General features: G+C 36.2%; 1 protein-coding gene across 1 annotated transcript in view; it reads left to right on the top strand.

Moving 5' to 3' along the window:
* The window catches only part of Dym (dymeclin), a 149,842-nt gene that overhangs the window by 65,846 nt on the left and 56,514 nt on the right, over nucleotides 1–27,482 (top strand). The window contains exons 7-8 of the mRNA XM_013018882.1: nucleotides 22,771–22,896; nucleotides 24,895–25,037. Coding sequence (XP_012874336.1) covers nucleotides 22,771–22,896; nucleotides 24,895–25,037 — 269 coding nt within the window. The remainder of the gene's footprint in view (nucleotides 1–22,770; nucleotides 22,897–24,894; nucleotides 25,038–27,482) is intronic.

Genomic DNA, 27,482 nt, shown 5'->3' with positions numbered 1-27,482 from the left:
TATATATATATATATATATATATATATATATATATATATACAATGGAATTCTATGCTTCCATCAGAAAGAATGACACTGCCCCATTTGTAAGGAAATTGGAAGACTTGGGAAAAAAATCATATTAAGTGAAGTAAGCCAGACCGAAAGAAATACAGGCTCCATGGTTTCCCTCATTTGTAATAATTAATATACATGTAGGATCGTCTATGAGACTCTTATCTCCAGTAAACTACTCATAAAAAGCTGGAAGTGGCACTGTGACTCAGATGAGCACAAAGAGGCTCAGGGATAGCATTCAGGTGCTGAGTTCGAGCTCTAGGACTGGCAGTAAAGAAAAGAAAACACAAAAAAACTTTCAGATTTTTGAAGACTGGAGTTTCTCCTTTTCTTTCTGGCTTGTTTTTATTTTTGCCTTGTTTTTTTAGAGAGGACAGATTTGTTTCCAGCTTTCCCTGATGTTGTTTGCTTATTGAGATGTAAGACGAGGTTCTCTAATGAGACTTCTCAGCAAGCTTGTTACTGGGAACTGATTTCTTATTGTTCTTTTTTCTTTTACTCTCCCCACCCCCCTTTGACAGTGCCAAGGTTAAACTCAGAGTCTCATCTCATGTGTTGTACACATGAGTCATAATAGTTAATTCTTTTTTACTTTTAGTTTTGTGGTTTTGTTTTGCTTTGTCTTATAGGGTCACACCCTTTTATCTGGGCTGGCTTACCTCCTATTTCCACCTCCTACATCACTGGGATTACAAGAATACACATCACCATACCTGGCCATCCTTTTGTTCTTGACAACTCTTTTTCCTTCCATCTAGAACATGGACATAGAATTTCATTCTCACCTTGGTACCACAAGCCACGAATCTCACAGAAAATTCTGTTTTTATGTTATTGGATTGCTGAACCAAAATGAACAACAGTTCCCCTCCTTTCCTCACTCTGGACTTCTCATTTAACAAAAATAGACACTTATTTGTTTATGCTACTGTAACTGGGTTTCTGTCAGTGTCACTCAGTGCAGTTCCTATGTGATTCAAACTGTCTATCTAGTTTGTTACTTGAAAAGCAAGTTAAAAAAAATTCTTCCTGAGCAGCCTTGTTAGGCATTTCTTTCACCATTTGTCTTCTTCCATACTGAATTATCTGTTTGTGTCTCTGGGCCCTTTCCCCAAACCATTATAGAATCTGTGAAGGTTTTCATCTCTAGTGAGCCAGTTTCACACCACTACTGAGAATACATGTTTAATTTTAATCAACTAATTTGTTTTTTTTGTTTTTAATTTTTTTTTTTTTGGTCCGGTTGTGGGCCTGAACTCTGGGCCTGGGTGCTGTCCCTCAGCATTTCAGCTCAAGGCTAGCGTTCTACCACTTGAGCCACAGCGCCACTTCCGGCTTTTTTCTTTTTGCTTATGTGGTGCTAAGGAATCGAACCCAGGGCCTCATGCATGCAAGGCAAGCACTCTACCACAGAGCCACCTTCCCAGCCCAACTAATTTGTTTTTTGAGATGAGACCTTGCTGTGTTCCCTAGGCTGGCCTCAAACTTTTAATCCTCCTGCTTCATCCTCCTCAACAGCTAAGGTGAGAATGCATATTTTCAAGAGTTCTTTCTTTCTTTTTTATTTATGTGATACTGAGGAATCGAGCCCAAGGCCTCATTAATGGCAGGCAGGTATTCTACCACTAAGTCACATTCCCAGCCAAAGAGTTATTTTTAAAATAAACCACATGAGGATATGGTTGGAAATAGGCTATTTGTCTCTGGCCCAAAAAGCAAAGAGACATTTTTGAGAAAATGGGCTCCTGGCTTCTGTTGTACATAAATCCAGAATTTTAACATTTTTTTTTAGAAAGAGAAGCACAAATTCCTGACATGATTTGGTGTGGTGATATGCAGCCCAGATGACAGAGCTGAGACAATTAGAATTAACTGTTAAGGAAGGGAATGGGGGACAACTTCCCACTGAAGTTAAGGTTTTATGACAGATAGAACTATTTCATGCCTTACATCCCTTTACTTCTTCCTTTCCAATAGAATTCTGATTTTCCTTGGGATGGCAGTGTGTGTCCAGCTTTATTTTCAGACTCTTTGATAACTTCACATGGCCATGTGACATAGTTTGTGTCACTGAAGTACATTGTAGGTAGGCATCAACTCACAGAGCCCTTTCCTCTTTCTACTTGGAATGTGAAAATAGTTCTTGGACCATCTTGAAACCACACATATGAATGCCACTGTGAATAGTGTCTTAAGAGTGTGGGATATTGATGATGATGCTATGAAGCTATTGTAACTGCTCAGGATCCTTTACTTGAAAAAAATTCCTACCTTGGTAAAACCACTTTAATTTAGTTTTCTGTTACATATATTCAGGTGAGAGAAAAGACCCATATATAATGTTGTTCGTCCTTATTATAGTAGGTGAAATGCTTTGCATACTTTGTGTATGTGTGTGTGCACGCACACATGTGTGCATGCATTCACACTATCCATAGGGGTTGAATTCAGGGCCTCAATGCTAGTGCTATACCACTTGAGACACAGCTCCACTTCTAGCTTTTTGGTGTTTAAATGAAGATAAAAGCCTCATGGACTTTTCTGCTTGGCTTGCTTAGAATTCTGATCCTCAGTTCTCATCCTCTTGAGTAGCTAGGATTACAGGCATGAGCCACTGGCACCTGGTGTATTATTCATTTAATTTTTTGAATTACACTTATAATCTGGCATTGAGACACACACACATTTATAATTCCAGCATTCAGGAGGCTGAGATAGGAAGACAAACCTGGGCCGTGTGAGATCTTGTCCCCTCCTCAAAAAAAAAAAAGCCAGTTTTAGTAACATTTAGGAAAAAATACCAGCGTTTTATAAAATGTTTTGGTGGACTTAAGGGAGATGGAAATAGTAAATAAGCTGTGATTACAATGAATTGGAACAGCCATTTAGATACTCTTAAAAAGTAAGAAGACAGTGTTGTAATATATCAAACATTTCAGTGTTTTAATGTGTTTATACTTTTTAAATGAACTGAAAATGCACAGACAACCAGATGTCTTATATTATGTATACTCAGCTTTAACCAGCTGCTGAAACAATTTTGTATGATTTAATGTTCTTGGAACTCCAAACTACAAGAAGGTTTTGTCTTGGTTACAGTTTCCATGTGAAACCAACCCCTCAAATGTTTCATGTACTATAACTATAGTGCAGTATTACAGGGAAGATTTTTAATTTAATTAATACATTAAAATGGGAATGTTCTCAACATGTGAAACATCATCAGTCTCACTATAAATGTTTCACACTTACCATTAGTGTACCTGTGCTAAATTAGAAAGTGAACATAAGGAATTGAATTTTAGTAGCTACAGCGAGTACTTAAAAATGGCTTCAGTGTTTCTTATGAGACACTATTAAATCATTGTATTAAAATTGGAAGCAGAGTGAATTTTAAGAATGCATATATGTTTAAGAACATATAGTGATTTTTGTGGCGTTCATTTGTAGTAAAATTTGCATAAGTGGTTAGTGGCTGCTGTTTCTCAGATGCTTTGGATTTCTTGATAAAATGTTAGGTCTTAGAGATAGTGATCTTCAAAATTAGATTAAAATTGGACATTTTTCATAAATATTTTCTTCCTTTTTATCTGTTAGCATTTATGTATTTAAAATAAAAATAGTCATGCATGGGTTTGTTGTGTTTTGACAGTTTTCAGAGTCTTTGGATTATCCCATGAGAATTTACATGAATCTTCCCAAAGACTCACTTATATTTGCCTCAGCTTATTTCTTTTTATACCTTCTCTATTATTTCAGGGAACAGAATGGAAGCAGAATAAAGGCATTTGCTCCCCAGATAGTGTTGTAGATATAATAGAAAGAACAATATTAGGTGAGCCAGAGCTGAAATCCCACCATGTAAAATTTGTAACACTATTGGTTCTCACAGTTAGACTGTGAGGATTAAATGAGACCTGTGTGAATCAATTCAGTGGTTGAGTCTAGATGGGGCCATAATAACAGAAGGAGTTGTAAAGGGTCCATACTGTATTTATATTTGAGGGGATACATGTGAGTTTGTTTCATTGTAAAAAGGTTATTTTGAGGACTTGTACTAGATTTCTGTTGAAATCTAGTTGTTGTTAGTAGATTATCTGTTGTACTAGATTATCTGTTTCTGTTGCTATTGTTTCTAGCCTGACTATCACTGTTAGTTGTATATGATGATGTCCTTGTTGAGTACATGCTCTCCTCCTCTTTAGTACTGGATCATCTGAGGTCTGCTCAGAATGGCCTGTTCTCTAGGCTCTAGACCTGACCTATAGCCTTCCCTTCTGCAATCATTTAAGAATCTGAACTCTTTGAGGACCAGTGCTTAAGTATTCTTACCTTAGTCTAGATTTGCACATTTTCAACTGTAATTTAATCTAAGAAGACTATTTATAATTTTTCCATTAGTAATACCTCCAGAAAAATGAGATTTGGATTTTTGCAATCAATTGCCAATACTGTGCTTTGGGGGGCTTGTGTATCTGTTTGAGTAGTGCATCTCTACTTATCCAGCACAGTTAATGTGCTTCTTATGCCATTGTTTGTTTTGTTCACCCCCAAATACCTTGTAATTGGACTAGCCTGGTACTTGGTGGTAGCTAGAGAGATTTTGGTTGAGTAACTTTGTGGGGCTTCAGTCTATTCACTGTGCTAAAAGCATTTTCCCTGTTTCTTAGTGTACGTAGTCTAGTCTATACATAAATGTACTCTTGTGCTAGGCATTTTTCCATTGTAAGTGTTGTGGCTCTTTGTTGTGGCACATTTTATTACAACAACCAAGTGATCTACTGAGATTTGCAATAGAAAGGAGCTACTAGAAGTCAAATCATCTTATAGCATATATAAGGAAATGATAGATTAATCTATTATACATAGTGAGTAAGAATATTTCGTTTAGGGACCATTGGCTTTGTATTTCTGTTGCCTGCAGATTGTTTCTTCATAGTATAATTTCTTTTTAATTAGGTTTATTCTCAAAGATATGAATATGCTATATACATACTACTAAGCCATGAATATGGAAAACTATGACTCTTGAAGATCTTAGACATGACACATTAGAGATAACTTCTTACAAGAGGAACAGTTGATAACTGCCATTAAGAGTCTATCATATTCTGTCTGTAACAAAATAACCTGAGACAAATCACCTTAATGAAAGAAAGGTTTATTTTATTTTTTTCTTTTTAGAGGTTTTAGTTCATCTTGTGGGCCTGTGGCAAGGCAGATCATCAGGGTAAGGCATGAACAGTAGAGCAAAGCTACTTATCTCATGGCTTCCAGGACATAGAGAGAAAGGGACTGGAGATTAGATATGCCTTTCACAGGCACACCACCATGTATCTACTTCCTCCAACTAGGCTCTATCGCCTAATAACATATTAAGTTATGAACTCATCAATGGATTCATAATAAATGAATGATCCAAACACATCTCAGTTGCACCACCAACTCGAGACTAAGCCTTCAACACATGAACCTCTGGGAGTATTTTATATCCAAGTAATGATTATCAGTAGCTAGATTATAGAAGAAACTGGAAGGACCTCTTTAAGGAAGGGATATGTATTTAGATAATCACAGTACTCCTTTAGTTTGATTACAGGAAGTTGGTAAAAAAAAAGATAGGGCTTGAAAAGCTGTGGCTTTTGATATCACAAAGATTTGAATGTTAAAGGACTAAAGATTCAGTTATTTTAGGGGTTTCCGTTTATTAAAATATGATAACATCATTGTCTTTAAATCTACTTTGGATATTTTCAGAGAAGGATGAAATTGATTTTTTTTTTCTCTTGGTCATGGAACTTGAACTCAGGGCCTGCATTGTCTCTGAGCTGTTTTGCTCAAGGCTAGCACAGCCACTTTGAGTCACAGCATCACTTCTGATTTCCTGGTGGTTAATTGGAAATAAGAGTCTCACAGCCTTTGCTGTCCTGGCTGGCTCTGAACCACGATCTTTAGATCTCATCCTTCTGAGTAGCTAGGATTACAGGAATGAGCCAGCAGTGCCCTGCTGAAAATCTTATTTACAAAATTCCATGTATTAGCCAGGTACTGGTGGCTCATGCTTATAATCCTAGCTACTCAGTGTACTGAGAGAGTTTAGGATTGCTTTGAAGCCAGCCCAGGCAGAAAAGTCCATATGACTCCTATCTCCAAGTAAATAACAAAAAGCTAGAAGTAGGGCTGGGAAGGTGGCTCAGTGGTAGAGCGCTTGCCTTGCATGCATGAGGCCCTGGGTTCGATTCCCCAGCACCACATAAGCAAAAAGAAAAAAAAGCCAGAAGTGGTGCTGTGGCTCAAGTGGTAGAGCACTAGCCTTGAGCTGAAGAGCTGAGGGACATTGCCCAGGCCCAGAGTTCAGGCCCCATGACCGGACCAAAAAAAAAAAAAAAGCCAGAAGTAGGGAAGTATCTCAAGTGATAGAACACTGGCCTTGAGGGAAAGTTAAGGGACAGCACCCAGGTCCTGAATTCATATTCCAGTACTGGCGTATGCACGTGTGAGCACACACACACACATAATAAATTCCATGTATTAATAGAATTGCTAAAATACAGTAAATGACACACTTATTCTACCTATAGTATTTAGATGTTATATTGTGAAAAAGTTGGATGCTGATGGTGAAGTAGGTAGCTGAAAGGTCATGAATGGTTTCTTTGTGAAGTCTTCAGTTGCCGGACAAGAGTGAATGTATTGAGAGGGCTATGATGAACCTGTTTGGATATTGGGGACGTGCCTTGCTCCAGTCCTGCACAAAATTATCAAACAAATCCAGCCTTAACAGAGGGTGAGAGGTGGTCAAAGCTAGTACAGCTTTCTGTATGAATCAGCAGTTTACAGCATTATAGGTGTTGAATTACAGAATATAAGTTTTTATATAACAAGATAATAATTATGAGTTAGAAGTTTACAGTAGTTTTTTAGTTAGAAAATCGATGTCTGGTACCTTGGGCAGAGGAATCTGTTAAAAATTTTAAATATGTAAAGCATTTGATATTACTTTTTTGATGAAATCTGATCAAAATATATTCAATAGCATAGTGTTGACTTTACAAGGTAAGTGCTGAGATTGTTCATGGATCCTTAACTGATTGTTGTTAATATGATTGAAATATTACATAGCAGAAAAAGTTGAACAAATTCTGGACCTAGAAGTTGGAGTTACAGTTTTATCTCTGACTAGCAACATGACTCTAGGCCACAGTTTTTTTTTTTTTTTTGTAGTTTGAAGTAAAGGCTGGGGTTATATCTCAGTGGAATAGTGTGTTCTTCATATGTGGGAAGCTCTGGGTTCAGTCTCCACCACACACATGTAAAATTTTGTCTAATCTACCATTTGTCACTTGAAAAAAAGATGCCTGAAAATTTATAGTCTAGTTTTGAAATATTTCTAATGTAAAAATTGAATTGCCTGAATTTAGAAAACAACTCACATAGCCTTAGCTAGTTGATAATTTAATATTCAGTAGTTTCCTCTTACTTCTCTCTGCTTCTTTGTACACTTACTCTTACTATATTCTTTTGCTGTGTTTAAATTAAATTGTTTTCATAGAAGTAGAGAGTAATGATTACTAGAGGCTAGGAAGGGTGGTAGAGACTAGAGAAGGGAAAAATAATAAAAAACTCATTTACAGCAGGATTATTTTCTGGCGTTCTATAACATAGTAAGGTGATCCTAATGAACATTTCAGAATAGATAGAAGATTTTGAATGTTTGAAATATAAAGAAACATTAGCTGCTTGAGATTGTAGATATAGTACTCTGATTTGATCATTATACATTAAAATGTTAAAATATATCACTTCTCATGAATCTACATAATAATTATATACTAGCTAAAAATAAAAGTAGCCCAAACTAATTATTTTCAGTTTTGTAACTTAAAAATGGAATTCACATTGTGGTTTCCATTATGAGTGAGGTTGACTACCTCATCATAGACAGTTGTGTGCTGCTAACAACAGGGATACAGAACATCACAGAGTATACTTTAACATGGTGTAAATCAGTTGCTTAGTTCAACCTCTTGATGCATTGAATAAATGCAGCAAATACAGGAGATATGAGGTGTGGTTGCCAGTCATACAACAAATTATTGTATAATAATTTAATATTCTATAGAGCTGGGAATGTAGCTTCGTGGTAGAGTTCTTGCCTAGTATTTATGAAGCCCTGGGTTCACTTCCTTGGTACCACATAAACAGAAAAAGTTGGAAGTGGAGCCGGGCACCAGTGGCTCACACCTGTAATCCTAGCTACTCAGGAGGCTGTGATCTGAGGATCGCGGTTCAAAGCCAGCCTGGGCAGGAGAGTTGGTGAGACTCTTATCTCCAATAAACTGCTAGAAAACTGAAGTGGTGCCGTGGCTCAAGTGGTAGAGTGCTCGCCTTGAGCTGAAGAGCACAAGGAGACAGCGCCCAGGCCCAGAGTTCAAGCCCCACGACCGACAAAAAAAAAAAAAGTTGGAAGTAGTGGTGTGACTCAAGTGGTAAAGTGCTACCCTTGAGCAAAAGAAGCTCAGGAACAGTGCCCAGGCCTTGAGTTCAAGTCCCAGGACTGGCAAAAAAAATGGTATAATATTTTAACTTCATTATATTATTGTATTTTATTATTTATTATATTATTATGTATAATATTGTTATAATATAATTTATTTTAATAGTACTTATTAAGTAGAAGGAGTACATACTAACAATAAAAGTATGGTAAAATCATAAGCTAGTAAAAAAAACAAACATAAGCTAGTAACAATCATTTGTTGTCATTGATTATCAAATAGTATGTACTGTACATGATTGTACTATAGTTTGATATTAATGACAGAATAGTAGGTTTTCAGCAACAGGACCACAAACACCCAAGGAATGTGTTACACTGTGTTACAGTAACTATACCATCTGTAGATGATAGGAATTTGTCAGTTTATTATAATCTTATGGGGCCATCATATGTATGTGGTTCCTTGTGAACTCAAGTATTATCAGTATATGACTATTTAAAAACCATTTATAACATTTATAACTTTCTGGAAGTTTCAGCAATCTGTTTTAGTTCCCAGGACCTTGTGTTCTCTGGATACTCACACACCCACCACAGATTCTGTAATTGTTATAATATTAGTATATTTACATTATCATCAGTTTATCAATTTTTTTAAAAAAAACCTCTTTTTAGGTATCAGGGTTTGAACTCAGGACCTGCTAGAGAGGCTCTCTCTGCTTGAGCCACATCTCCAGCCATGTCCTACTCCCCTTTAGCTATTTCTTGGATTCAGTCTTGTTAATTTTTTTTTTGCCCTGTTTGGCCTTAAACCAAATCTTCCAGATTTCTGCCTCTCTTGAGTGGCTGAGATTACAGATACATATTACCAAGCCATCTGAAAACATCTTTATTGTATTGAAATTTATTTTACTTGAAGATTTGTTGCTATATTTTAACATTTAATAATTTTGTAGATTTTTATAATAACTTAATATATTTTAAATTTACAGTATTCTTTGAAAAAATATGTAATCATGTACTAGATGTTTGTGTTTCTAGAATCTACACCCTTATTTTTTTTTTGTTCATATATATTTTTATTGTAAAAATACTGTACAGAAGGGTTACAGTTACATGTAGGGTAATGAGTACATTTCCTATTGAGCATTGTTACCTCCTCCTTTGTTTTTCCCCTACCATCCCTTTCCTCCCTACCTCACCAGCTCCTCCCCCCACATCGAAATTATAAAGTTCATTTTCAACATAGTGTCTTGTACATCTCACTGCTACAATGGGTCAACCTTATGTAAGCATTTTTTATATCCTTTCCCCTCCCCAAATTATAAAAATGTATATACAAGATTCAGGATACTGGAATCAGATACAGTGAAAACAGGGATTATAACGTGACGGAAGAACATACAAAAGAAACAAAAGAATTGCATAGTACATTATAAGTACATTAAAAATAATAGCAAGTGAGCAAGAAAAAAAAAACACTTGTGTCCCTGTCTTGGGGTTCATTTCACTTAACATCATCTTATATGTACATAGCTTTTGACCTTTTCTGCTTGTCCTAGACTTGTACTAGTTATTGCAAATAAGGGAAACCATGAGACCTAGGTTTCTTTGGGCCTGGCTTGCTTCACTTAGCATAATTTTTTCCAAGTCTTTCCATTTCCTAACAAATGGGGCAATGTTCTTTCTGATGGAGGCATAGAATTTCACTGTGTGTGTGTGTGTGTGTGTGTGTGTGTGTGTGTGTGTGTGTGTGTATTATACAAATATATATATCACATTTTCTTGATCCATTTGAGGGACATCTGGGTTGGTTCCATATCTTAGCTATGGTGAATAATGCAATAAACATAGTTGTGCTGGTAGCTTTAGTATGATCTTGTTTTGTGATCATTTGGGTAAATGCCCAAAAGTGGGATTTCTGGGTCATAGGGGAGCTCTATGTGGAGTCTGTTTTGGAACCTCCATACTGCTTTCCAAAGAGGTTGAACAAGTTTACACTCCCACCAACAATGCAGTATGGTTTCCTTTTGGTCACATCCCCTCCAGCATCTGTTGTTATTAGATTTCTTGATTATAGCCATTCTAACTGGAGTGAGGTGAAATCTCAATGTTGTCTTGATTTGCATTTCTTTTATGGCTAGAGACGATGAGTATTTCTTCATGTGTCTAATGGCCATTTTTATTTCTTCAGAGAACTCTCTCTTTAAAATTCAAGAATGATACAAGAATGTCCGCTCTCTCCATTCTTCTTCAAGTTAGTATTAGAATGCTACAGCAAAAAGACAAGATGCAAACATAAAGGGGATCCAAATAGGGAAAGATGAAGTAAAACTCTTCCTCTTTGCAGATGACATGATCTTGTACTTAAAGAACCGCATGGACTCCACTCCCAAGTTACTTGAGCTAATCCAAAACTTTGGCAAAGTAGCAGGATATAAAATTAACCCTCAGAAATCAATGGCTTTCTTGTATACCAATAATGAGAAGAGCATGGCTGAAATTAGGAAAGCAACCCCTTTTGTAATAGCTCCACAAAAAATAAAATACCTAGGAGTTAACTAAAGAGGTGAAGGACCTCTATGATGAAAACTTTAAAAACCTAAAAAAGGAAATTAAAGCAGAATTAAGGAAGTGGAAAAACATCCCATGCTCCTGGATTGGGAGGATTAACATTGTGAAAATGGCAATACTGCCAAAGGCTATATACAAATTCAATGCAATACTTATCAATATCCCAACTTCATTCTTCAATGAAATAGAAGAAGCAGTCCAAAATTCATATGGAACAATAGAAGACCCTGAATAGCAAAAACAATCCTTAGCAGAAAGAGTAGTGCTGGAGGAATATCAATACCAAATTTCAAACTCTACTACAGAGCTATAGTAGTACCCTTAGGTTTTTGTTGTTGTTTGTTTTGTGTGGGTCCTGAGGTTTAAACTCAGAGCCTAAGTGCTGTCTCTGAGCTTGTTTGCTCAAGGCTAGGGTTTTACCACTTGAGCTGCAGCTCCACTTCTAGCTTTTTGGTGGTTAATTGGAGATCAGAGTCTCAAGTATTTTCATTCCTAGGCTGGCTTTGAACCATGATCCTTAGATCTCATTCTCTTGAGTAGTTAGGATTACAGGTGTAAACCACTGATGCCTGGCTGTTAAAACTTTCATAAGAGCAGTTGTTGGGTGGCTCAGGCCTGTAATCCTAACTGAAGTCTGAGGATTGTGATTTGAAGCTAGCCTGGGCAGAAAAGGCCTTGTAAGAGCGTGTCTCTAGTTAAGCACTCAATAACCAGAAGTGGAGTTCTGGCTCAAAGAGGTAGAATGCTAACCCTAAGCAGAAGAGCTCAGGGACAGTGCCCAGGCTCTGTCATAACTAACCAACAAAACAAAACAAAAACCAAAAACAGCTTTTTTTATTTTTATTTTTTGGGTCTGGTCGTGGGTCCTGAACTGTGGGCCTTGGTGCTGTCCCTCAGCTCTTCAGCTCAAGACTAGGGCTCTACCACTTGAGCCACAGTGCCACTTCCGGCTTTTTTCTTTTTGCTTATGTGGTACTGAGGAATAGAACCCAGGGCCTCAGGCATGCAAGGCAAGCACTCTACCACTGAGCCACCTTCCCAGCCCCCAAAAACAGCTTTATAAGGGCTGGAGTGAGTAGCTCATTGGTAGATCATGGGCTTAGCAAGCACAGTCTCTGTTCAGTCTCTGGTTTGATATATTACCATATTTTTATTAAGTTTTAAAACTAGTCATTATTATTATTATTGATAGCATCTATAATATATGATACTCCTTTTTAGACTTTGCTTATATAATTGACTTTTAGAAGTTAGTGTCCATGTTGGCATGGCATTGACATTTCTAAATTTTGGTCTTAATTCCTTGAACTTGTATGTTTTTATTAAACTGATGTTCCATTTACAGTACCATCAGGTTTCTTATCCAATAGCAAGTCAAAGGAGCATGTTTTTTCCCCTCTGTGTTCATTGACTTGTTCTTAGCCAACACTAACACCCATTTCATGATGGCTTTTGTCTTTATCCAAGTGTTCCACTCTTCTTACCAGAGCAATACAAGTTCATGGTGCCTGCCTTTTTTCTTCATATGAAATTAATAACTTGCTCCAACAGTAGTTGGTTCTAGGACATTTCCAGACCAGATGGTGGAAAGTTCTCGGGCGTATGTGGCAGCCAAAGCATCACTATAAAGTTGACTTTGTTTTGGTGATTGTATAATAAAAATGTGGAGATTATAAAAGGACATTAAAATAAGAAAGATCTGTTAACTTAAAGTATTATTCATCTTTTAAAAGCCACCGCATTTAACATAGTAGAATTTTGTTTCTTTCAAGTATTGGCCTATCAGTTTCATTTTCCTGATTACTTAAGACTTCAGGTAACCCAGTTAATATTTGTATTTCTTTTTTTTCCACAGAAAAATCTAACATTACCTTTTTCTTTTGAACTATAATTATAGAAAGTTACAGTAGGAAATGACATTAGAGATAATCTTTTCTGGTTTCCTAGGAAACCTAAGACCCAGAGAGATTATTGGTTGAAATTAACAGAGAAATAGGGAACTAAGAAACAGGTCCTAATTTTGAGTCAACTACTACAACATACCATAATGTGATCATATTAGTTGTTTTTGTTTGTTTTAATAGATTTTTAGAGCTCTTTTATTTAGAAAAGTCTCTACTTAGACATGTTATGGGATTGCATTTTTTCAGAATGAACTAAAATACACAGACAGTAAGCATTTCCAAACAATAAGGTTTCTAGTAGTTGTTTGAGCTATGTTCAAGTGGTATACCTAGGTTTTGAAACAGGTGTGAAAGGGAATGTATATTTAACATTTATATTTCAGAATATCAACACAGCACTAGCATATGTTATTACTTGCTTAAAACAATAACAACAGCAAACAATGTAGGGCAAAAGAAATACCCTTCAAATTAAACAAATTTACATTGCAGTCTCTAATTTGCATGCAGAATGCAAAATAATTTTTATTTCACTCTTATTTCAATGTGTCATATTGTAACTGGTAAAAATTCTGTTTTTAACATTTTAAAATTTTCTTATCTATGAACTTATTTAATTTTCCCTCAGGGATTATAGTTCTCAGTGTGTGGTATGTGTACTTTTTAAAAAATTGTAATGGTGATATACAGGGGGATTATAGTTATACTGGTAAGGAAATGAATATAATTCTTTTTGAACATTGTTACCCCCTTTCTTGTTTTCTGCTTCTTTTCCTCCCTCCCCCCAGACTCCCTGAGTTGTAAAATATATTTTCAACATAGTGTCTTGTGAGTATGGCTGTTGCATTAGTTCACCATTTGTCCTTTGTCTCGTCATTTCTGTGATTCCCCTTCCCATCCTCAAATCTGATACACTTATATACAAGACAAAGGGTACCAAGATAAAAAAATATAGTGACAATAGGGGATTAAAAAAAAGAAAAAATACTAACTGCAAACAGTACACTGCAAAAATCAAACAAAAACTTATTGTTTCCATATCTTAGAGTTTGTTTCAATTAGCATCATTTTATATGGTCATATATACATAGCATTGAGCTCTTGTTATCCTGCTGGAACAATCTTAGACATACACTAATTATTACAAATGACATACACTAATTATTACAAATGAGGGAAGCCATAGAGTGTATATTTCTTTGGGTCTGGTTTACTTCATTTAATATGATTCCCCCCCCCCCATTCTTTCCATTTCCTTTTGCTTTTTTCCATTCTCTCCCTTCCTTCCTCCCTGCCACCTTCTATTTATTTATTTATTTATTTTTGTTGGTCATGGGGCCTTGAACTCTGGGCCTGGGCACTGTCCCTCAGCTCTTCAGCTCAAGGCTAGCGCTCTACCACTTGAGCCACAGCACCACTTCTGGCTTTTTTTTTCTTTTTTCTTATGTGGTGCTGAGGAATTGAACCCAGGGCCTCATGTATGCAAGGCAAGCGCTCTACCACTAAGCCACCTTCCCAGTCCCCACCTTCTTTATATTTGTTCACGGTGCATATTGTCACACATACCAAAACTTGTTTTTCTTTACTGAAAACTATTCTATCTATATATACCACCTTTTATTTACCCATTTATCAGTTGATTTGTTTCTGGGATTTTTTTTTATCTTTATGGGCACTGCTATGAACATTCATGTACAAGAGTTCATGTGAATGAGTGTTTTGAGTTTGTGTCTGGGAGTGTAATAACTTCCTGGTGCTGGCAAGACCTGGCTCATTAAAAAACAAAACAAAACAAAAACCCAAAAAACAAAACAAAAAAAACCAACTTCAGAAAGTGAACAAAACAAGCCTCAAAAAGTAACTATATCTGGCAAATATTTTACTGTTTGATAAATAACTTAGTAACAATAATATGTATGTAATATAACAATGGGTATATATGGCAATGTAGCATTCTGTTTTGCTTGTAAAGCAAGGTATAATACAAATTTAACTTTACTACTTCATGTGTATTAAATACAATTTTAGATTAATCACACTCCTAACTACTTGAACTAAAAGTTATTCTAGAAGTAAACTTTATATTTCAGGTTCAAGTAAGGTAGCTATAAAAGTAAGCACTCAAAGACCAAAGACCAACAATAATGTGTTTTTGCATTGAGATTATTAATACTTAAAGTACTACATATTTGACAAACATTGCAGTTTGAAAATTTTCACATTCTGAAATATATATACATAATGCATGTATCTGTGTGAATGTATGTGTGTATACGAGGTCTATTTATATAATCTAAAACTGATTGAAGTGAGGCATATAAATGACTTAGATATTCAGTTTCAGGCATTTTCAGAGTAGTTTTCAAGTGTAATTTTCACTGCAGTCTCCTGTGATTGTCACAAAATTATGTAGCTATTCTGTCTTTGGTGATTTTGTTATTATTACCATGGCAGATGGACACGGTATCTAAAATGTTATTCAAAAAATTTTTTTTTAAAATTTTACTCAGTAAGTAGGAAAATAACTCAATTGAAAAAAAAAAAAAGGCTAGGTGCAGATGGCTCATTCCTGTAATCTTAGCTACTCAGAAGGTTGAGATCTGAGGGTCAGAGTTCAAAGCCAGCCCAGGCAGGAAAGTCCATGAGATTTATTCCCAATAAAGTACCAGAAAGTGAGAAGTGGAGCTGTGGTTCAAATGGTAGAGCCAAACGAGCTCAGGGACAGTACTGAGGTCCTGCGTTCAAGCCCTAGAACTGGCGGGGGTGGGGGTAGGGAGAAAGGAAAAAGAAAAAGAAAAAAGCAAGATATGGTGGCTTGTAATATCAGGAATTAAAGCATTGAGGCAGGAGGATCATGGATTCAAAGCCAACTTCAACTAGTAGAGATACCTTCAGTCCAGTCTGGCTTACATAGCAAGACCCAGTACCAAAATAAAATGCAGTAAAATAAATTAAAGACTAAAGATACTGAATACTAGGGAAACTGTTGAGCCAACAGAATGTTGAAAAACTAATGTGGGAGAAAAAACTAAAAAGGCTACAAGGCAGAACTGGAGATTGGTAAAAAAAATTAAAAGGTTGCCAGGATTTCAGAGAGGGGGACAGGAAAAAAAAGATGACTGGGTGAAGTGAAGGTTTTTGGTTTTGTTTTGTTTTGAACTTGGTATTCTAACATGAATGCATGTTATTATACATTTGTCAAATATATATATACATGTACTTATTACCTGACTCATGTAAATGTAACCCCTCTGTATATCACCTCTTAAATAACAATAAATTAAATACACACACATATACAGCACACACACAGACACACACACATACACACACACATATATACAGCACCAAGAAGAAGTTTTTTTGGGGGGGGGTCTGGTTGTGGGGCCTGAATTCTGGGCTTGGGCGCTGTCCCTCAGCTCTACAGCTCAAGACTAGGGCTCTACCACTTGAGCCACACGCCACTTGCGGCTTTTTTCTTTTTGTTTATGTGGTGCTAAGGAATCGAACCCAGGGCCTCGTGCATGCAAGGCAAGCGCTGTACCACTGAGCCACCTTCCCAGCCCATCAAGAAGAAGTCTTAATGATTGTTTGATTGATTGATTATAACAAATGTACATCTCTGCTGAGGAGGCTCTGCCTTTGTAGATAGCTGGGTTATGTGCTTTCTGTAAAAATAAAACTACTTTAAAATGCAAAATTTGTATTAAAATTTCCTGTGAGAATTAAAAGGATATAAACACTTTGGGAAAACACCTTTCCTCTCAGCCTATAGTGTTATTTTCCAGTATTACCCAAGAGAAATGAAAATATATCCCTATAAATGACTTATACAAATTATTATTATTATTTTGGTCATGGGGCTTGAACTCTGGGCCTGGGCGCTGTCCCTCAGCATTTCAACTCAAGGCGATCACTCTATCACTTGAGCTACAGCGCCACTTCCAGTTTTCTGGTGGTTCATTGGAGATAGGAGTCTCATGGTCTTTCCTGCCCGGGCTGGCTTTGAACCGCGATCCTCAGATCTCAGCCTCCTGAGGAGCTAGGCCCAGCTTTTATACAAAATTTATGCATTTTTTCATAATAGTACTAAACTGGAACCAATTCAAATGCCAGAATTGTTGTCTTATTCTCTTCAGGTGAGACTAGTCTGAGCTTTTCTTTCTTATATTTTTTAAAAATAAAAAATTCAAGTTTAGCCAAAAATTTCTTAATTTTTTCTAGAATGGAATGTTTTAGATCTTCAGTATTACTTTATATAGTTTACAGGTCTTCAAGATTAGGTTTTCTTTGAAAACTTTGGCTTTTATCCCATAACATAGTAAGCACAATTATGTTTATTATTATTGGAAAGTGTTTTTTTATTTGTCTTTGGGTATATGACGAAACCATGATGAAGCTGAATTAGCTGTTTGGGGGCAAATGTGGAAAAATAACAGCCTTATGAAATCTGAAGAAACATACAGCATAGTAACTAGGGAGCAATAATTAAAAGGTAGTTGTATTTTATTCATGTTTGACTTCACACAGCATTTTTTAATGCCTATTTCAGAAATTTCTTTTTATATCACTTTTTTCCAGATGGTCAGAACTCAAATTTGTAATTCCTTACTTTGAAGCTGGATTTTTAAAAACATCAATCATTTTCAAAATCATTTATAATAGAAACGGATTAAATGAGGGAATTGGCTGCTTTGCCTGTGCCTTGCTGCAAACTCTTTGTAATTATTTTTGCTGTTACTCCTAGTTCTGATATTGTGGCCCCAGGAGTCTAGTACATTTTTATACTGAAAATTAAATCATGGAAGCTGGGAATTTTACATACTCTTGTCATGTAAACTTTGTACACAAAACCTTTTTTGTTTTGTTTTGTTTTGGTAACCTAAAATAGTATTAATGTTACTCTGTACCTGTGAGCATAGGTAGTATATGGGTACTATTTGTATTCAACAAATATATGATGGTTGTTGTTAGCCTCTGTTTTAAGTGATAGGAATATAATACTGAAGACTGTAAGTTATTATCATTTACAAATAATGAATTCTAATTGTAGGATAGCGCAGACAATGAACAAATGAGCATAATGTAATGTTAGGATGTAATAAGGTTAGTGGAAAACACAGTACTAGAAGCCAAAACTGTAAGGGTGAGTTTCTTATGAAGTGAATATTTAAATATAAACCAAATGAAGTCAGAGACAGAGTCCTGTTCTATTTAATGGGAAAGCACTCTAGGCAAGGGGAACAGCAGATGCAAAGCCTTGAGGTAGGCTTCTGCTTAGTGTATCCAAAGACCACAAAGTTGGTCTGCCAAGCTGTTACAGAATGAGCAAGGATGGAGGGGATATGGCAGGAGTTAAGTTTGGATGGTTAGTCAGAAGTTGTGGAGACTAAGAAACTGAGCTAGAGACTCTAATTTTATTCTAAATAAGATAAAGATGGTCATTCTTACTAAAGTATTTTTTTAGTAGGGATGGTGCATATATATAATCCCAGAACTCATAGGATGCTGAGGCAGGACTAGATTCTGAATTCCAGGCCAGCCTTGTTTTCATAGTGAGACCTTGACTTAAGAATTGTGTGTGGGGCAGAGCAATTGCCTTGCATGCATGAGGCCCTGGGTTGGATTCCTCAGCACCACATAAGCAGAAAAAAAAATGCCAGAAGTGGCATGGTGGTGCAAGTGGTAGAGCGCTAGCCTTGAGCTGAAGAGCTGAGGGACAGCGCCCAGGCGCAGAATTCAGGCTCACGACCGGACCCCCCCCAAAAAAAAAAAAAGAATTGTGTGTGTGTAAGCTGGGTGCCAGTGGCTCATGCCTGTAATCCTAGCTACTCAAGAGGTTGAGATCTGAGGATTACAGTTCAAAGCCAGCCCGAGCAGGAAGGCCTATGAGACTCTTTTCTCCAATAAACCATTAGAAAACCAGAAGTGGCACTGTGACTCAAGCAGTAGAGCACTTGCCTTGAGCTGAAGAGTGCACAGACAGCGCCCAAGCCCAGAGTTCAAGCCCCACTACTGAAAAAAAAAGAAGTGTGTGTGTGTGTGTGTGTGTGTGTGTGTGTGTATGTATGTGTGTGTGTGTATCCCTTCACTGTGTGCAGTTAAATTTTCTTTTTGCTCTGTTCATAGCTATAAGCATTATCCACAAGTAACAATATTGGATATTAGGTTTTTTTTTTTAATATTGTGTATTCTAGGTGAGTGGGCTACTAATGAGCTCCATTCCTACCTAGCCTTTGAGATTAGGTTTTTGACATCTTCTGTGAAAAAAAAAAAAAGATTCTGAGGTAGCTATTTCCATTATTTGTATTCTTGCTATTAATTTAAGACATATTTCATTGTGTACTTAAATTATTTCTTCTGTACAGCCAGTTTATTGATGCCTATTTTAGTCCATATTTCAACAAGTATCAATCCTTGCTCTTATTTGCTGAGATACTTTCTTTTCAGAAAGTTTCTGCTTGTGCCAATAGGTTCCACTGTTCTTCCTACTGCCTGTAGTAGATTCAAAGTCAAGTTTTATAATAAGATTTCTTAATTCACGTATAATCAATATTAGTATGGGGTCAGAGATAGGAGTCTAGCTTGTGAACTATAATATGTCATACGGAAGGTCTATTCTGGTCTAGTTTGTTGGGTATTTGCCTCCTTTACCTAGATCCTTTTCCAAGATCTGGGAAATTTTCTGCTGTTTTTGAAGTTTCCTATGCCCTTTCTAGTACCTCCTCTTCATCTATGCTCATAATGCGTTAATTTGGTCTTTTAAGTAGAGTCATCAAGTTCTTGCAAATTTTTTCATATTCCTTTAATACCTTTTCTGTATTTTTTCCTATGTCTGCTTTATCATCAAGCTCTGAAATTCTGTCTTCTATTTCATCTGCTCTGTTTGAGAAGCCTTCTACTTTATTTTTCATTTCTAGGACTTTGTCCCTCCACCCCAGAATTTTTGTATCTTTATCCTTTTTCATGTCTTCCATTGACTTCTTTACTTCATTTATATATGTGAATCTTTGATCTCTTTCAGCTGCTTAGTTGTATTCTCTTTGAGCTCATTTAACTGCTTATTTGATTTACTTGATACTCATTTAGCATTTTATTTGAATCTTTTGTGAATTTGTATAGTTTTTCTCTTGTGTTTTCTTTGATTTGATAGAGTTGTTTGTAAATATCCTCTCATTTAATTCCTTGAGCTCAGGATATTGGGTTTCTCCACTTTGCTATCATTGTGATCCTTTGTTGTGCAATAATTAGTTTTTGGAGAAGGTTATATTTTCTTGCTTTCTCATTTTTGTATATCTCTATTTTGCAATTTACTCATTTGAAGACAATTTGGTAATTTGGGGTTTTCATTGCTTGAAGTATTTCTGGTGTATTATTCTCTGTATTCTCACAGGAATAGTTATTAGCTGGCTCATGTGCAATTTTGCACTTCTAGTGTGAATCAGTACTGGCACCAATAAAGGTACTGTTTAAGTACCCAAACTGATACTTACAAATAGTAAAATAGCATTGGTAACAGTATATACACAACTAATCATGTTATATATTCAAAGGTACAACATTCTTATGTATTGGAAGGTTAGAAAAAGAGCAGTATTTAGGAATTAGAATGTGGGTATTGTGTATAAGGAGGGTGGAAGAAGAGGAAAGAGAAAAGGAAGGGGCAAAAGGGAGTGTAGTATGAGTGCTGTAGGTATAGAAAGTATTTGTGTATAAGTATATAATTCAGTTCTCTGTGGAGGGTAGTATTACCAGGAGGAGAAAGTGAACAATAAGGAAATTAGGGGGTGTGTCTTGCTTGGGTGACTTGTAAGAAGGGAGAGGAAGAGGAAGAGGAAGGAAGGAAGAAAGAAAGAATAAAAAAAATGGAGGGGGAGGTGGGGGAAGAGGAGGGAGGAGGAGGGGAATGACGACGGCCAGCAGTAGGGTTGTCAGGAAAGGAGAAAATCCTGCTGTTGTGGGGCTGTGTCAGCAAGCTCCTACCCCCTTTCTTCCCTCTTTTAAGAGGTTTAAGATTGAGTGATTTTGTTTCTTCTAGTCATTGTTCTCCTGGAGCCCTCATTTAAGTAGAAGTAGACCTTTCCCATCTGCCTTGTTTCTGAATTGGTCCGTGGAAAAACAGGAAAGGTGGCTGTCCGCAGCCCACTGTTTTCTTTCTTTTTCGGTTGGTCATGGGTCTTGAACTCTGGGCCTGTATGCTGTCCCTAAGCTCTTCAGCTCAAGGAGAACACCCTACCGCTGGAGCCACAGTGCCACTTCCAGTTTTCTGGTGGTTAATTGGAGATGAGAGTCTCATGGATGTACTTGCCTGGGCTGGCTTTGAATCACAATCTTCAGATCTTAGCCTCCTGAGTAGCTAGGATAATAGGTGAGAGCCACTGGCACCCAGCAAGCCCACTATTTTCCTTTTCCTTTTTCTACACTTTGTTATCAAAGCATATGTATCCTTTTTTCATTTAAAAAGTTACTAATACTAACCACTATATGTATAGTGGTTACTGAGTTTTTTTTAATAAGCCATTTTATAAATCCAGAGCAAGATAAAACTAAATGTCAAAACATTTTTTTTTGTTTGTTTGTTTGGTGTTGGTCTAGGGGCGTGAACTTGGGGCCTGAGCTCTGTTCCTGAGCTATTTTACTCAAGGCTAGCACTCTACCACTTTGAGCCACAGCTCCACTTGCTATTTTCTGGTGGCTAACTGGAGATGAACGTCTTTTGGACTCTCCTTCCTTCGAACTACAATCCTCCCTCAGATCTGAGCCTCCTGATTATAAGCTAGGATTACAAGTTTGAGCCACCAGTGCCTGGCTTACAACATATTTTTATCAGTGATAACACCTTAAAGTATCTGATTGAGTTAAAATTTGGCCAGTTGTAGAGTCCAGTCACCTTTAAATTGGTTAGTGAGGGGCTGGAGACATGGCTTAGTTGGCAGAGTGTTAGCCAGAGAGGCACCCCGTTCAGGGCACCTAAAAAGAAATAACAACTAATACTTTTCCAGGCTCCACTGTTGAAAGAGATGGAGGAGAACAGTGGAAGGGGAGGTGACTTTGATCAAGATACATTTTGTTCATAAAATGTTATGTTGAATTAGGCCCCCTTTGTATAGCTACTTAAAGATAATTTTAAAATACCCTTTTAAAAAAGATTTGGAGTATATCATTATTCTGACTGCAAAGAGATTTTCAGCTGTAAAAGTCATTGCTTTTTTCCTTCCACTGTGACTTCAGTTTTACATTGTGTTGAGTATTTGTTTCTCTGTTATTACTAAACAGAGATGAATGCAGAAATCTTGAGTGGGTCTGCAAAACAAAAAACTGCTTCTGGTTTCTACAAGATGTGTCCTTCAGTAGGAAGTTGGATGGGAAAGTAGGGAAATAATGAGATTCCAGACTCACCTGTAAGAACTTCTGCCTGGGGAAGGGTTTAATTTTTTTGGCTTAATTTTTATGTTAAACATATTAGTTTTTTTATCACCTAAAATAAAAAAATAGCATAAGCTAATTGTACAAAAAGGTTTTGTTGTGATACTTATATGTAAATACTGTACATTGATTAAATTTGTTTGGCCCATATTATTCTTTCTGAAAGACCTTCCTATGCTCCTATCCTCAGTGTTTTTAGTTGATTTCATTATAGTATTGAAAATGGTTTTAAATGTGCAGTTTATTTAGAAAAGAACCATGTTATTTTTCCAAACTGATTATCATTCTGTTTTCCCACATTTCTCCAGAGATATTACATATGAAATATCAGTGGAAGCTATATCAACAATGGTTGTTTTCCTTTCCTGTCAACTTTTCCACAAGGAAGTTTTACGGCAGAGCATAAGTCACAAGTATTTAATGCAAGGTCCATGGTAAGCTTCTATTTTAAATTTGTCTGGGTTGTTATTGTGTAATCTGTTATTTCTAGTTTTTCCTTCAAACCTGACTGTTGTCCTATATTCCCAACAAGATGTTGGTCATTCTATCATTACTTCACTTGTAATGCAGAAGAGACTAAATTCTGGTTCTTGTTTAATCAAGCTGTCCTCCCCAACTTCATTGCTTTCTCTAGTACAGAGGATTTGTATCTGAATCTTTCTCTGATAATAATAGCCAAAATGACCTTGCCTTGAAGGAGTACATGGCATTTTAGTGCTTTGAACACCTTTGCTAAAACAACATTGTGAACTTCATTCTTTTTGAAGTTTTTATTTTTAATTATATTTAGGTAGTTGTATAAAGGGATTTCAATTCAACATGTCAATGTACATCTTGATCAGTGTCTTTCTATAATGCCAGTAGTATTGATGCTGAATTTTATTTATTTATTTGGGTCCGGTCGTGGAGCCTGAACTCTGGGCCTGGGCGCTGTCCCTCAGCTCTTCAGCTCAAGGCTAGCACTCTACCACTTGAGCCACAGTGCCACCTCCAGCTTTTTTCTTTTTTCTTATATAGTGCTGAGGAATAGAACTCAGGGCCTCAGGTATGCAAGGCAAGTGCTCTACCACTGAGCCACCTTCCCAGCCCCTGAATTTTATTTTTGAGATTGTCTTGTGAGAGACTTTGCACTTTATAGGCATGCATTCTACCACTTGGGCTATGCCTCTAGCCATTATTGCTATAGTTGTTTTTTAAGTACCATCTTGAGGTTTTTTTTTTTTTTTTTTTTGTCGTGGGGTTTGAACTCTGGGCTTGGGCGCTGTCCTTGTGCTCTTCAGCTCAAGGTGAGCGCTCTACCGCTTGAGCCACAGCACCACTTCCGGTTTTCTAGCAGTTGATCGGAGATAAGAGTCTCATGAACTTTCCTGCCCGGGCTGGCTTTGAACTGCTATCCTCAGATCTCAGCCTCCTGTGTAGCTAGGATTACGGGCGTGAGCCACCGGGCGCCCGGCTACCATCTTGAGTTTATGCCTGATCCTTCTCTTTCATGCCTCCTGCATAGTTGGAATGACAAGTTGTACACTATCATACCCAACTATTGGTTTGAGATAAAGTCTCAAGAACTTTTTGCCATAGATAGGCTTGAACATTGATCCTTCCAATTATAGATTCTTCCAAGGATTACAAGAATGAGCCACAGCAACAGCTTAAGTTGTATTTTTTTCTAAATAAGTGTTCTAAGTTACTATGTTTTAATAGAATCCCTACAGTGCCAAATATTTAAGCCATATTATGTTCTTTTACTGATTTTTATGGAAAGCATATTCTAAAAAGTTCAATGCTGCATTCACAAATGTAAAAACTGTATATAGATTATAGGAATTGGTTTATTACCAATTGAAAAATTGGCTAAATAGAGTAGTTTATACTTAATATAATCTTTTGCTATTTTAAATGCTTTTTTGCTGACTATATATTACTACCTTTTTTCAAGTGCTAGGTACTTGATTATATACTAAATTATATACTAAATACTATCTTGCAATGTCACATAGAAAACAAGGTAACAGACACTTGAGTTTTAATGATTTTATCACTATCTTTATGTGTGGTTAGAGGCAAATCCAGAATTAAGCCTCAAAACTCATCTCAATTGGGCACTGGTAGCTCACACTTATAATTGTAGCTACTCAGGAAGCTGACATATGAGAATCATGGTTCAAAGGAAAAGCCCAGTCAGGAAAGTCCATGAGATACTTATCTCCAGATAACCACCAAAAAGTTGGAAGTGGAGCTGTGACTGAAATGGTAGAGCACCAGCCTTGAGAAAAAATCTAAGGGATAGTTCACAGTACTAGCATCAACAACAATTTAAAAAAGTTCATCCCAACCTGTCTTTGAGACAATATTAATGGCTGAATAATTCCATGTTATTGTACAGAATTAAATGGTTAGTATAATTGAGTTTGATTTTTTTTCTTTTTATGTAGTCTTCCATTTACCAGCAAACTTGTGAAAACCTTATTATATAACTTTATCAGACAAGAAAAGCCACCTCCTCCAGGAGCCCATATCTTTCCCCAACAATCAGATGGGGGAGGACTGCTGTATGGACTGGCATCAGGAGTAGCAAGTAAGTCCTATCAGATTTTTTTCAGTTCTTTGAGATATATATATATATATATTTTTCTAATTAGACATAAGAAATTCTGTTTATTTAGCTGCTGCCATTAACAGTTGTACTGGATCTAGACAACTAACTAAATGTGAAATACTGAAAGTAATAAAAATACTAATATTCCCATTTGTTACTAACTGCATACAAGTAACCAGTGAATTATTTACTTACAGTATACCACTTTTCAGGAAGAATGTTTATATAAAATCATATTGCCTGAGTCCCACTATAAGTAAAAATAAACTAAGCCTTTGGAAGCTTTTTACTCCTTGTGTTATGAGAGGAAACTTCTATTTTAGAAGGTTTATTAGTTGAGACTTTATATGGCTAATTAAATATAGTTTTTCTGTTAAACTCAATAAATCATTTTTTCAGTGGCAAAGTAGCATATATGAAGAGTTTTGAACTATGAAGTGGCACAAACTTGACTCTTATCTGAGAACAAATGGCATAGCTGAAGAAAAGCCCTTTCCTATGCTACAGAGGTTAGATCTGAAAATGGAAGTACAGAATTCCTTTGGTTCCTTGATTTGTTAATGTATGGGCCAGATCTTGTGAGATAGCTGAACTTTGATTTTGTCCTGAAGGAAAAACAGAAGTTAGACACTTGAGCTGCCACAATTTTGAATTGTCTGGTCTACACTAGTGGTCTTACTTAGCAAGCAATCTACTCTGTCTTTAAGTACAGCGTGCAAAGTCTGGGCCAGGATTCCTTAGTGGAACATGGCTAAAGTGTACTCTTCTGCACTCAAAGAGGAATATCAGTAGGGTAGTTAGGAATAGACAGTATTGCATCATGTCTTACTAGGTAGTGGGGTTTGATAACGTCATTAAAAAATAATTGGCTTGTTTTGTTGATTTAAGGATGTTTACATGAACCAGACTTGCTAGATTTGTTTCCCTGGGGTTTCTTTTACTAGAATGAACTTGAACACATTTGTGATCACGTACACCCTTGGTATTATATAGAGAGCTGGAACTGGCATTAGTTTTTTTAAAATACTCCCATCCATTGCCGCATTTTTTTCAGATATGGAAGTTATAGACAGCTTAGCTGTCATAACTTCACAATGCAACACAGGAATGGCCTTTTTTTGTATTAGGTCATTTAACTGGCACAACTACTTAAAAGCTGAGCATTGTCTAATATTCTAATGTGATTAGAAATTTTTAGGGGGAGATAATAAAAGTCTGTTAACTGTTTTCTTCAAAACAATGGTAATACTTGGTAATTTGTTGAAGTAAACATAGATGTGTACATAATTTTTGTTTTTTTCTTTCAGATATGTGTTGTTAATACAACAGTAGGTGCTGAAAAATAGTTTAATTTTAAATTTTGGATCTCTTTCTAACTAGTTAGCAATATGCCATAGGAAGGTCCCTTACCCAGACTTTGTGATGTATGCATATAATCCTAACATTTAGGAGGCAGAAGAAGGAGGATCTAAAGTTCAAGGCCAATGTGTGTTACATATTTAGTTCAAGGACAACCTGTATATACTATATAGTAAGATCCTGTCTTAAGAAAGAAAGAGAAAGGAAAAGGGGAAAGGAAGATCTTTAATTTTCCTGTCTTCTTGCCTATGATCTAAGAAAGCTGGTTGGGATGAATGATTTCTGAGGTTATTTCTGAGCTAACTTTCAATTATTGTGTTCTTTTTTTAACTCTCTTAAGATTTAATATTTAATTAAGAGCATAGAAATAGATTTATAGTTTCTATTATGCTATAATCATTAAGACATGTTATATAGCTATTTTCCTAAGTATCAACATGGACTAATTATAGATTCATTATTTCACAGTATGTGACTTAAAAGATTATACATAAAGTATAATGCATATTTGTGTATTATTATATATATCATATGTCTTTTTATATATGTGTGTATTTATATGTGTGCCTACATGTGTATATGTATATATGTATATATATATATATATATATGACATTCTCCTAAAAAAGTACAGTTACTGTTCACAAAATAAGATTTTAAAAGGACAATCATGTAATTTTGAATTATGCTATATTTTAGGAAAATCAATAAATTTGACTGCAACTTCAGTTGATTTGATTCCTGACTTTACTATTTTGCCTTTATTTAGTTAATTAAGCTTTATTATAACTATTTTGCTGTAAATTTATCTATCTTATACTAAAAGCACCACAATTCTTCACAAGCGTGTCTTCTGTTATCTGTGCATGTATTCATCATTGAAGACTGGGACAGTATTTGATTGGAATGTGATTAATTTTGGAGGAATTCTTAATACTTTTGGTCTTTGTTTTTGTGAAGGACAATGAAAACTAACTTATATAGTCTTTCTTTCTTTCTCCTTCCTTCCTTCCTTCCTTCCTTCCTTCCTTCCTTCCTTCCTTCCTTCCTTCCTTCCTTCCTTCC

Source organism: Dipodomys ordii, unplaced genomic scaffold, assembly GCF_000151885.1.
Source record: "Dipodomys ordii isolate 6190 unplaced genomic scaffold, Dord_2.0 Scaffold43, whole genome shotgun sequence".
Classification (NCBI taxonomy): domain Eukaryota; kingdom Metazoa; phylum Chordata; class Mammalia; order Rodentia; family Heteromyidae; genus Dipodomys; species Dipodomys ordii.
The sequence above is the reverse complement of the archived record's forward strand: the minus strand, read 5'-3'. Positions and strand labels throughout refer to the sequence as shown.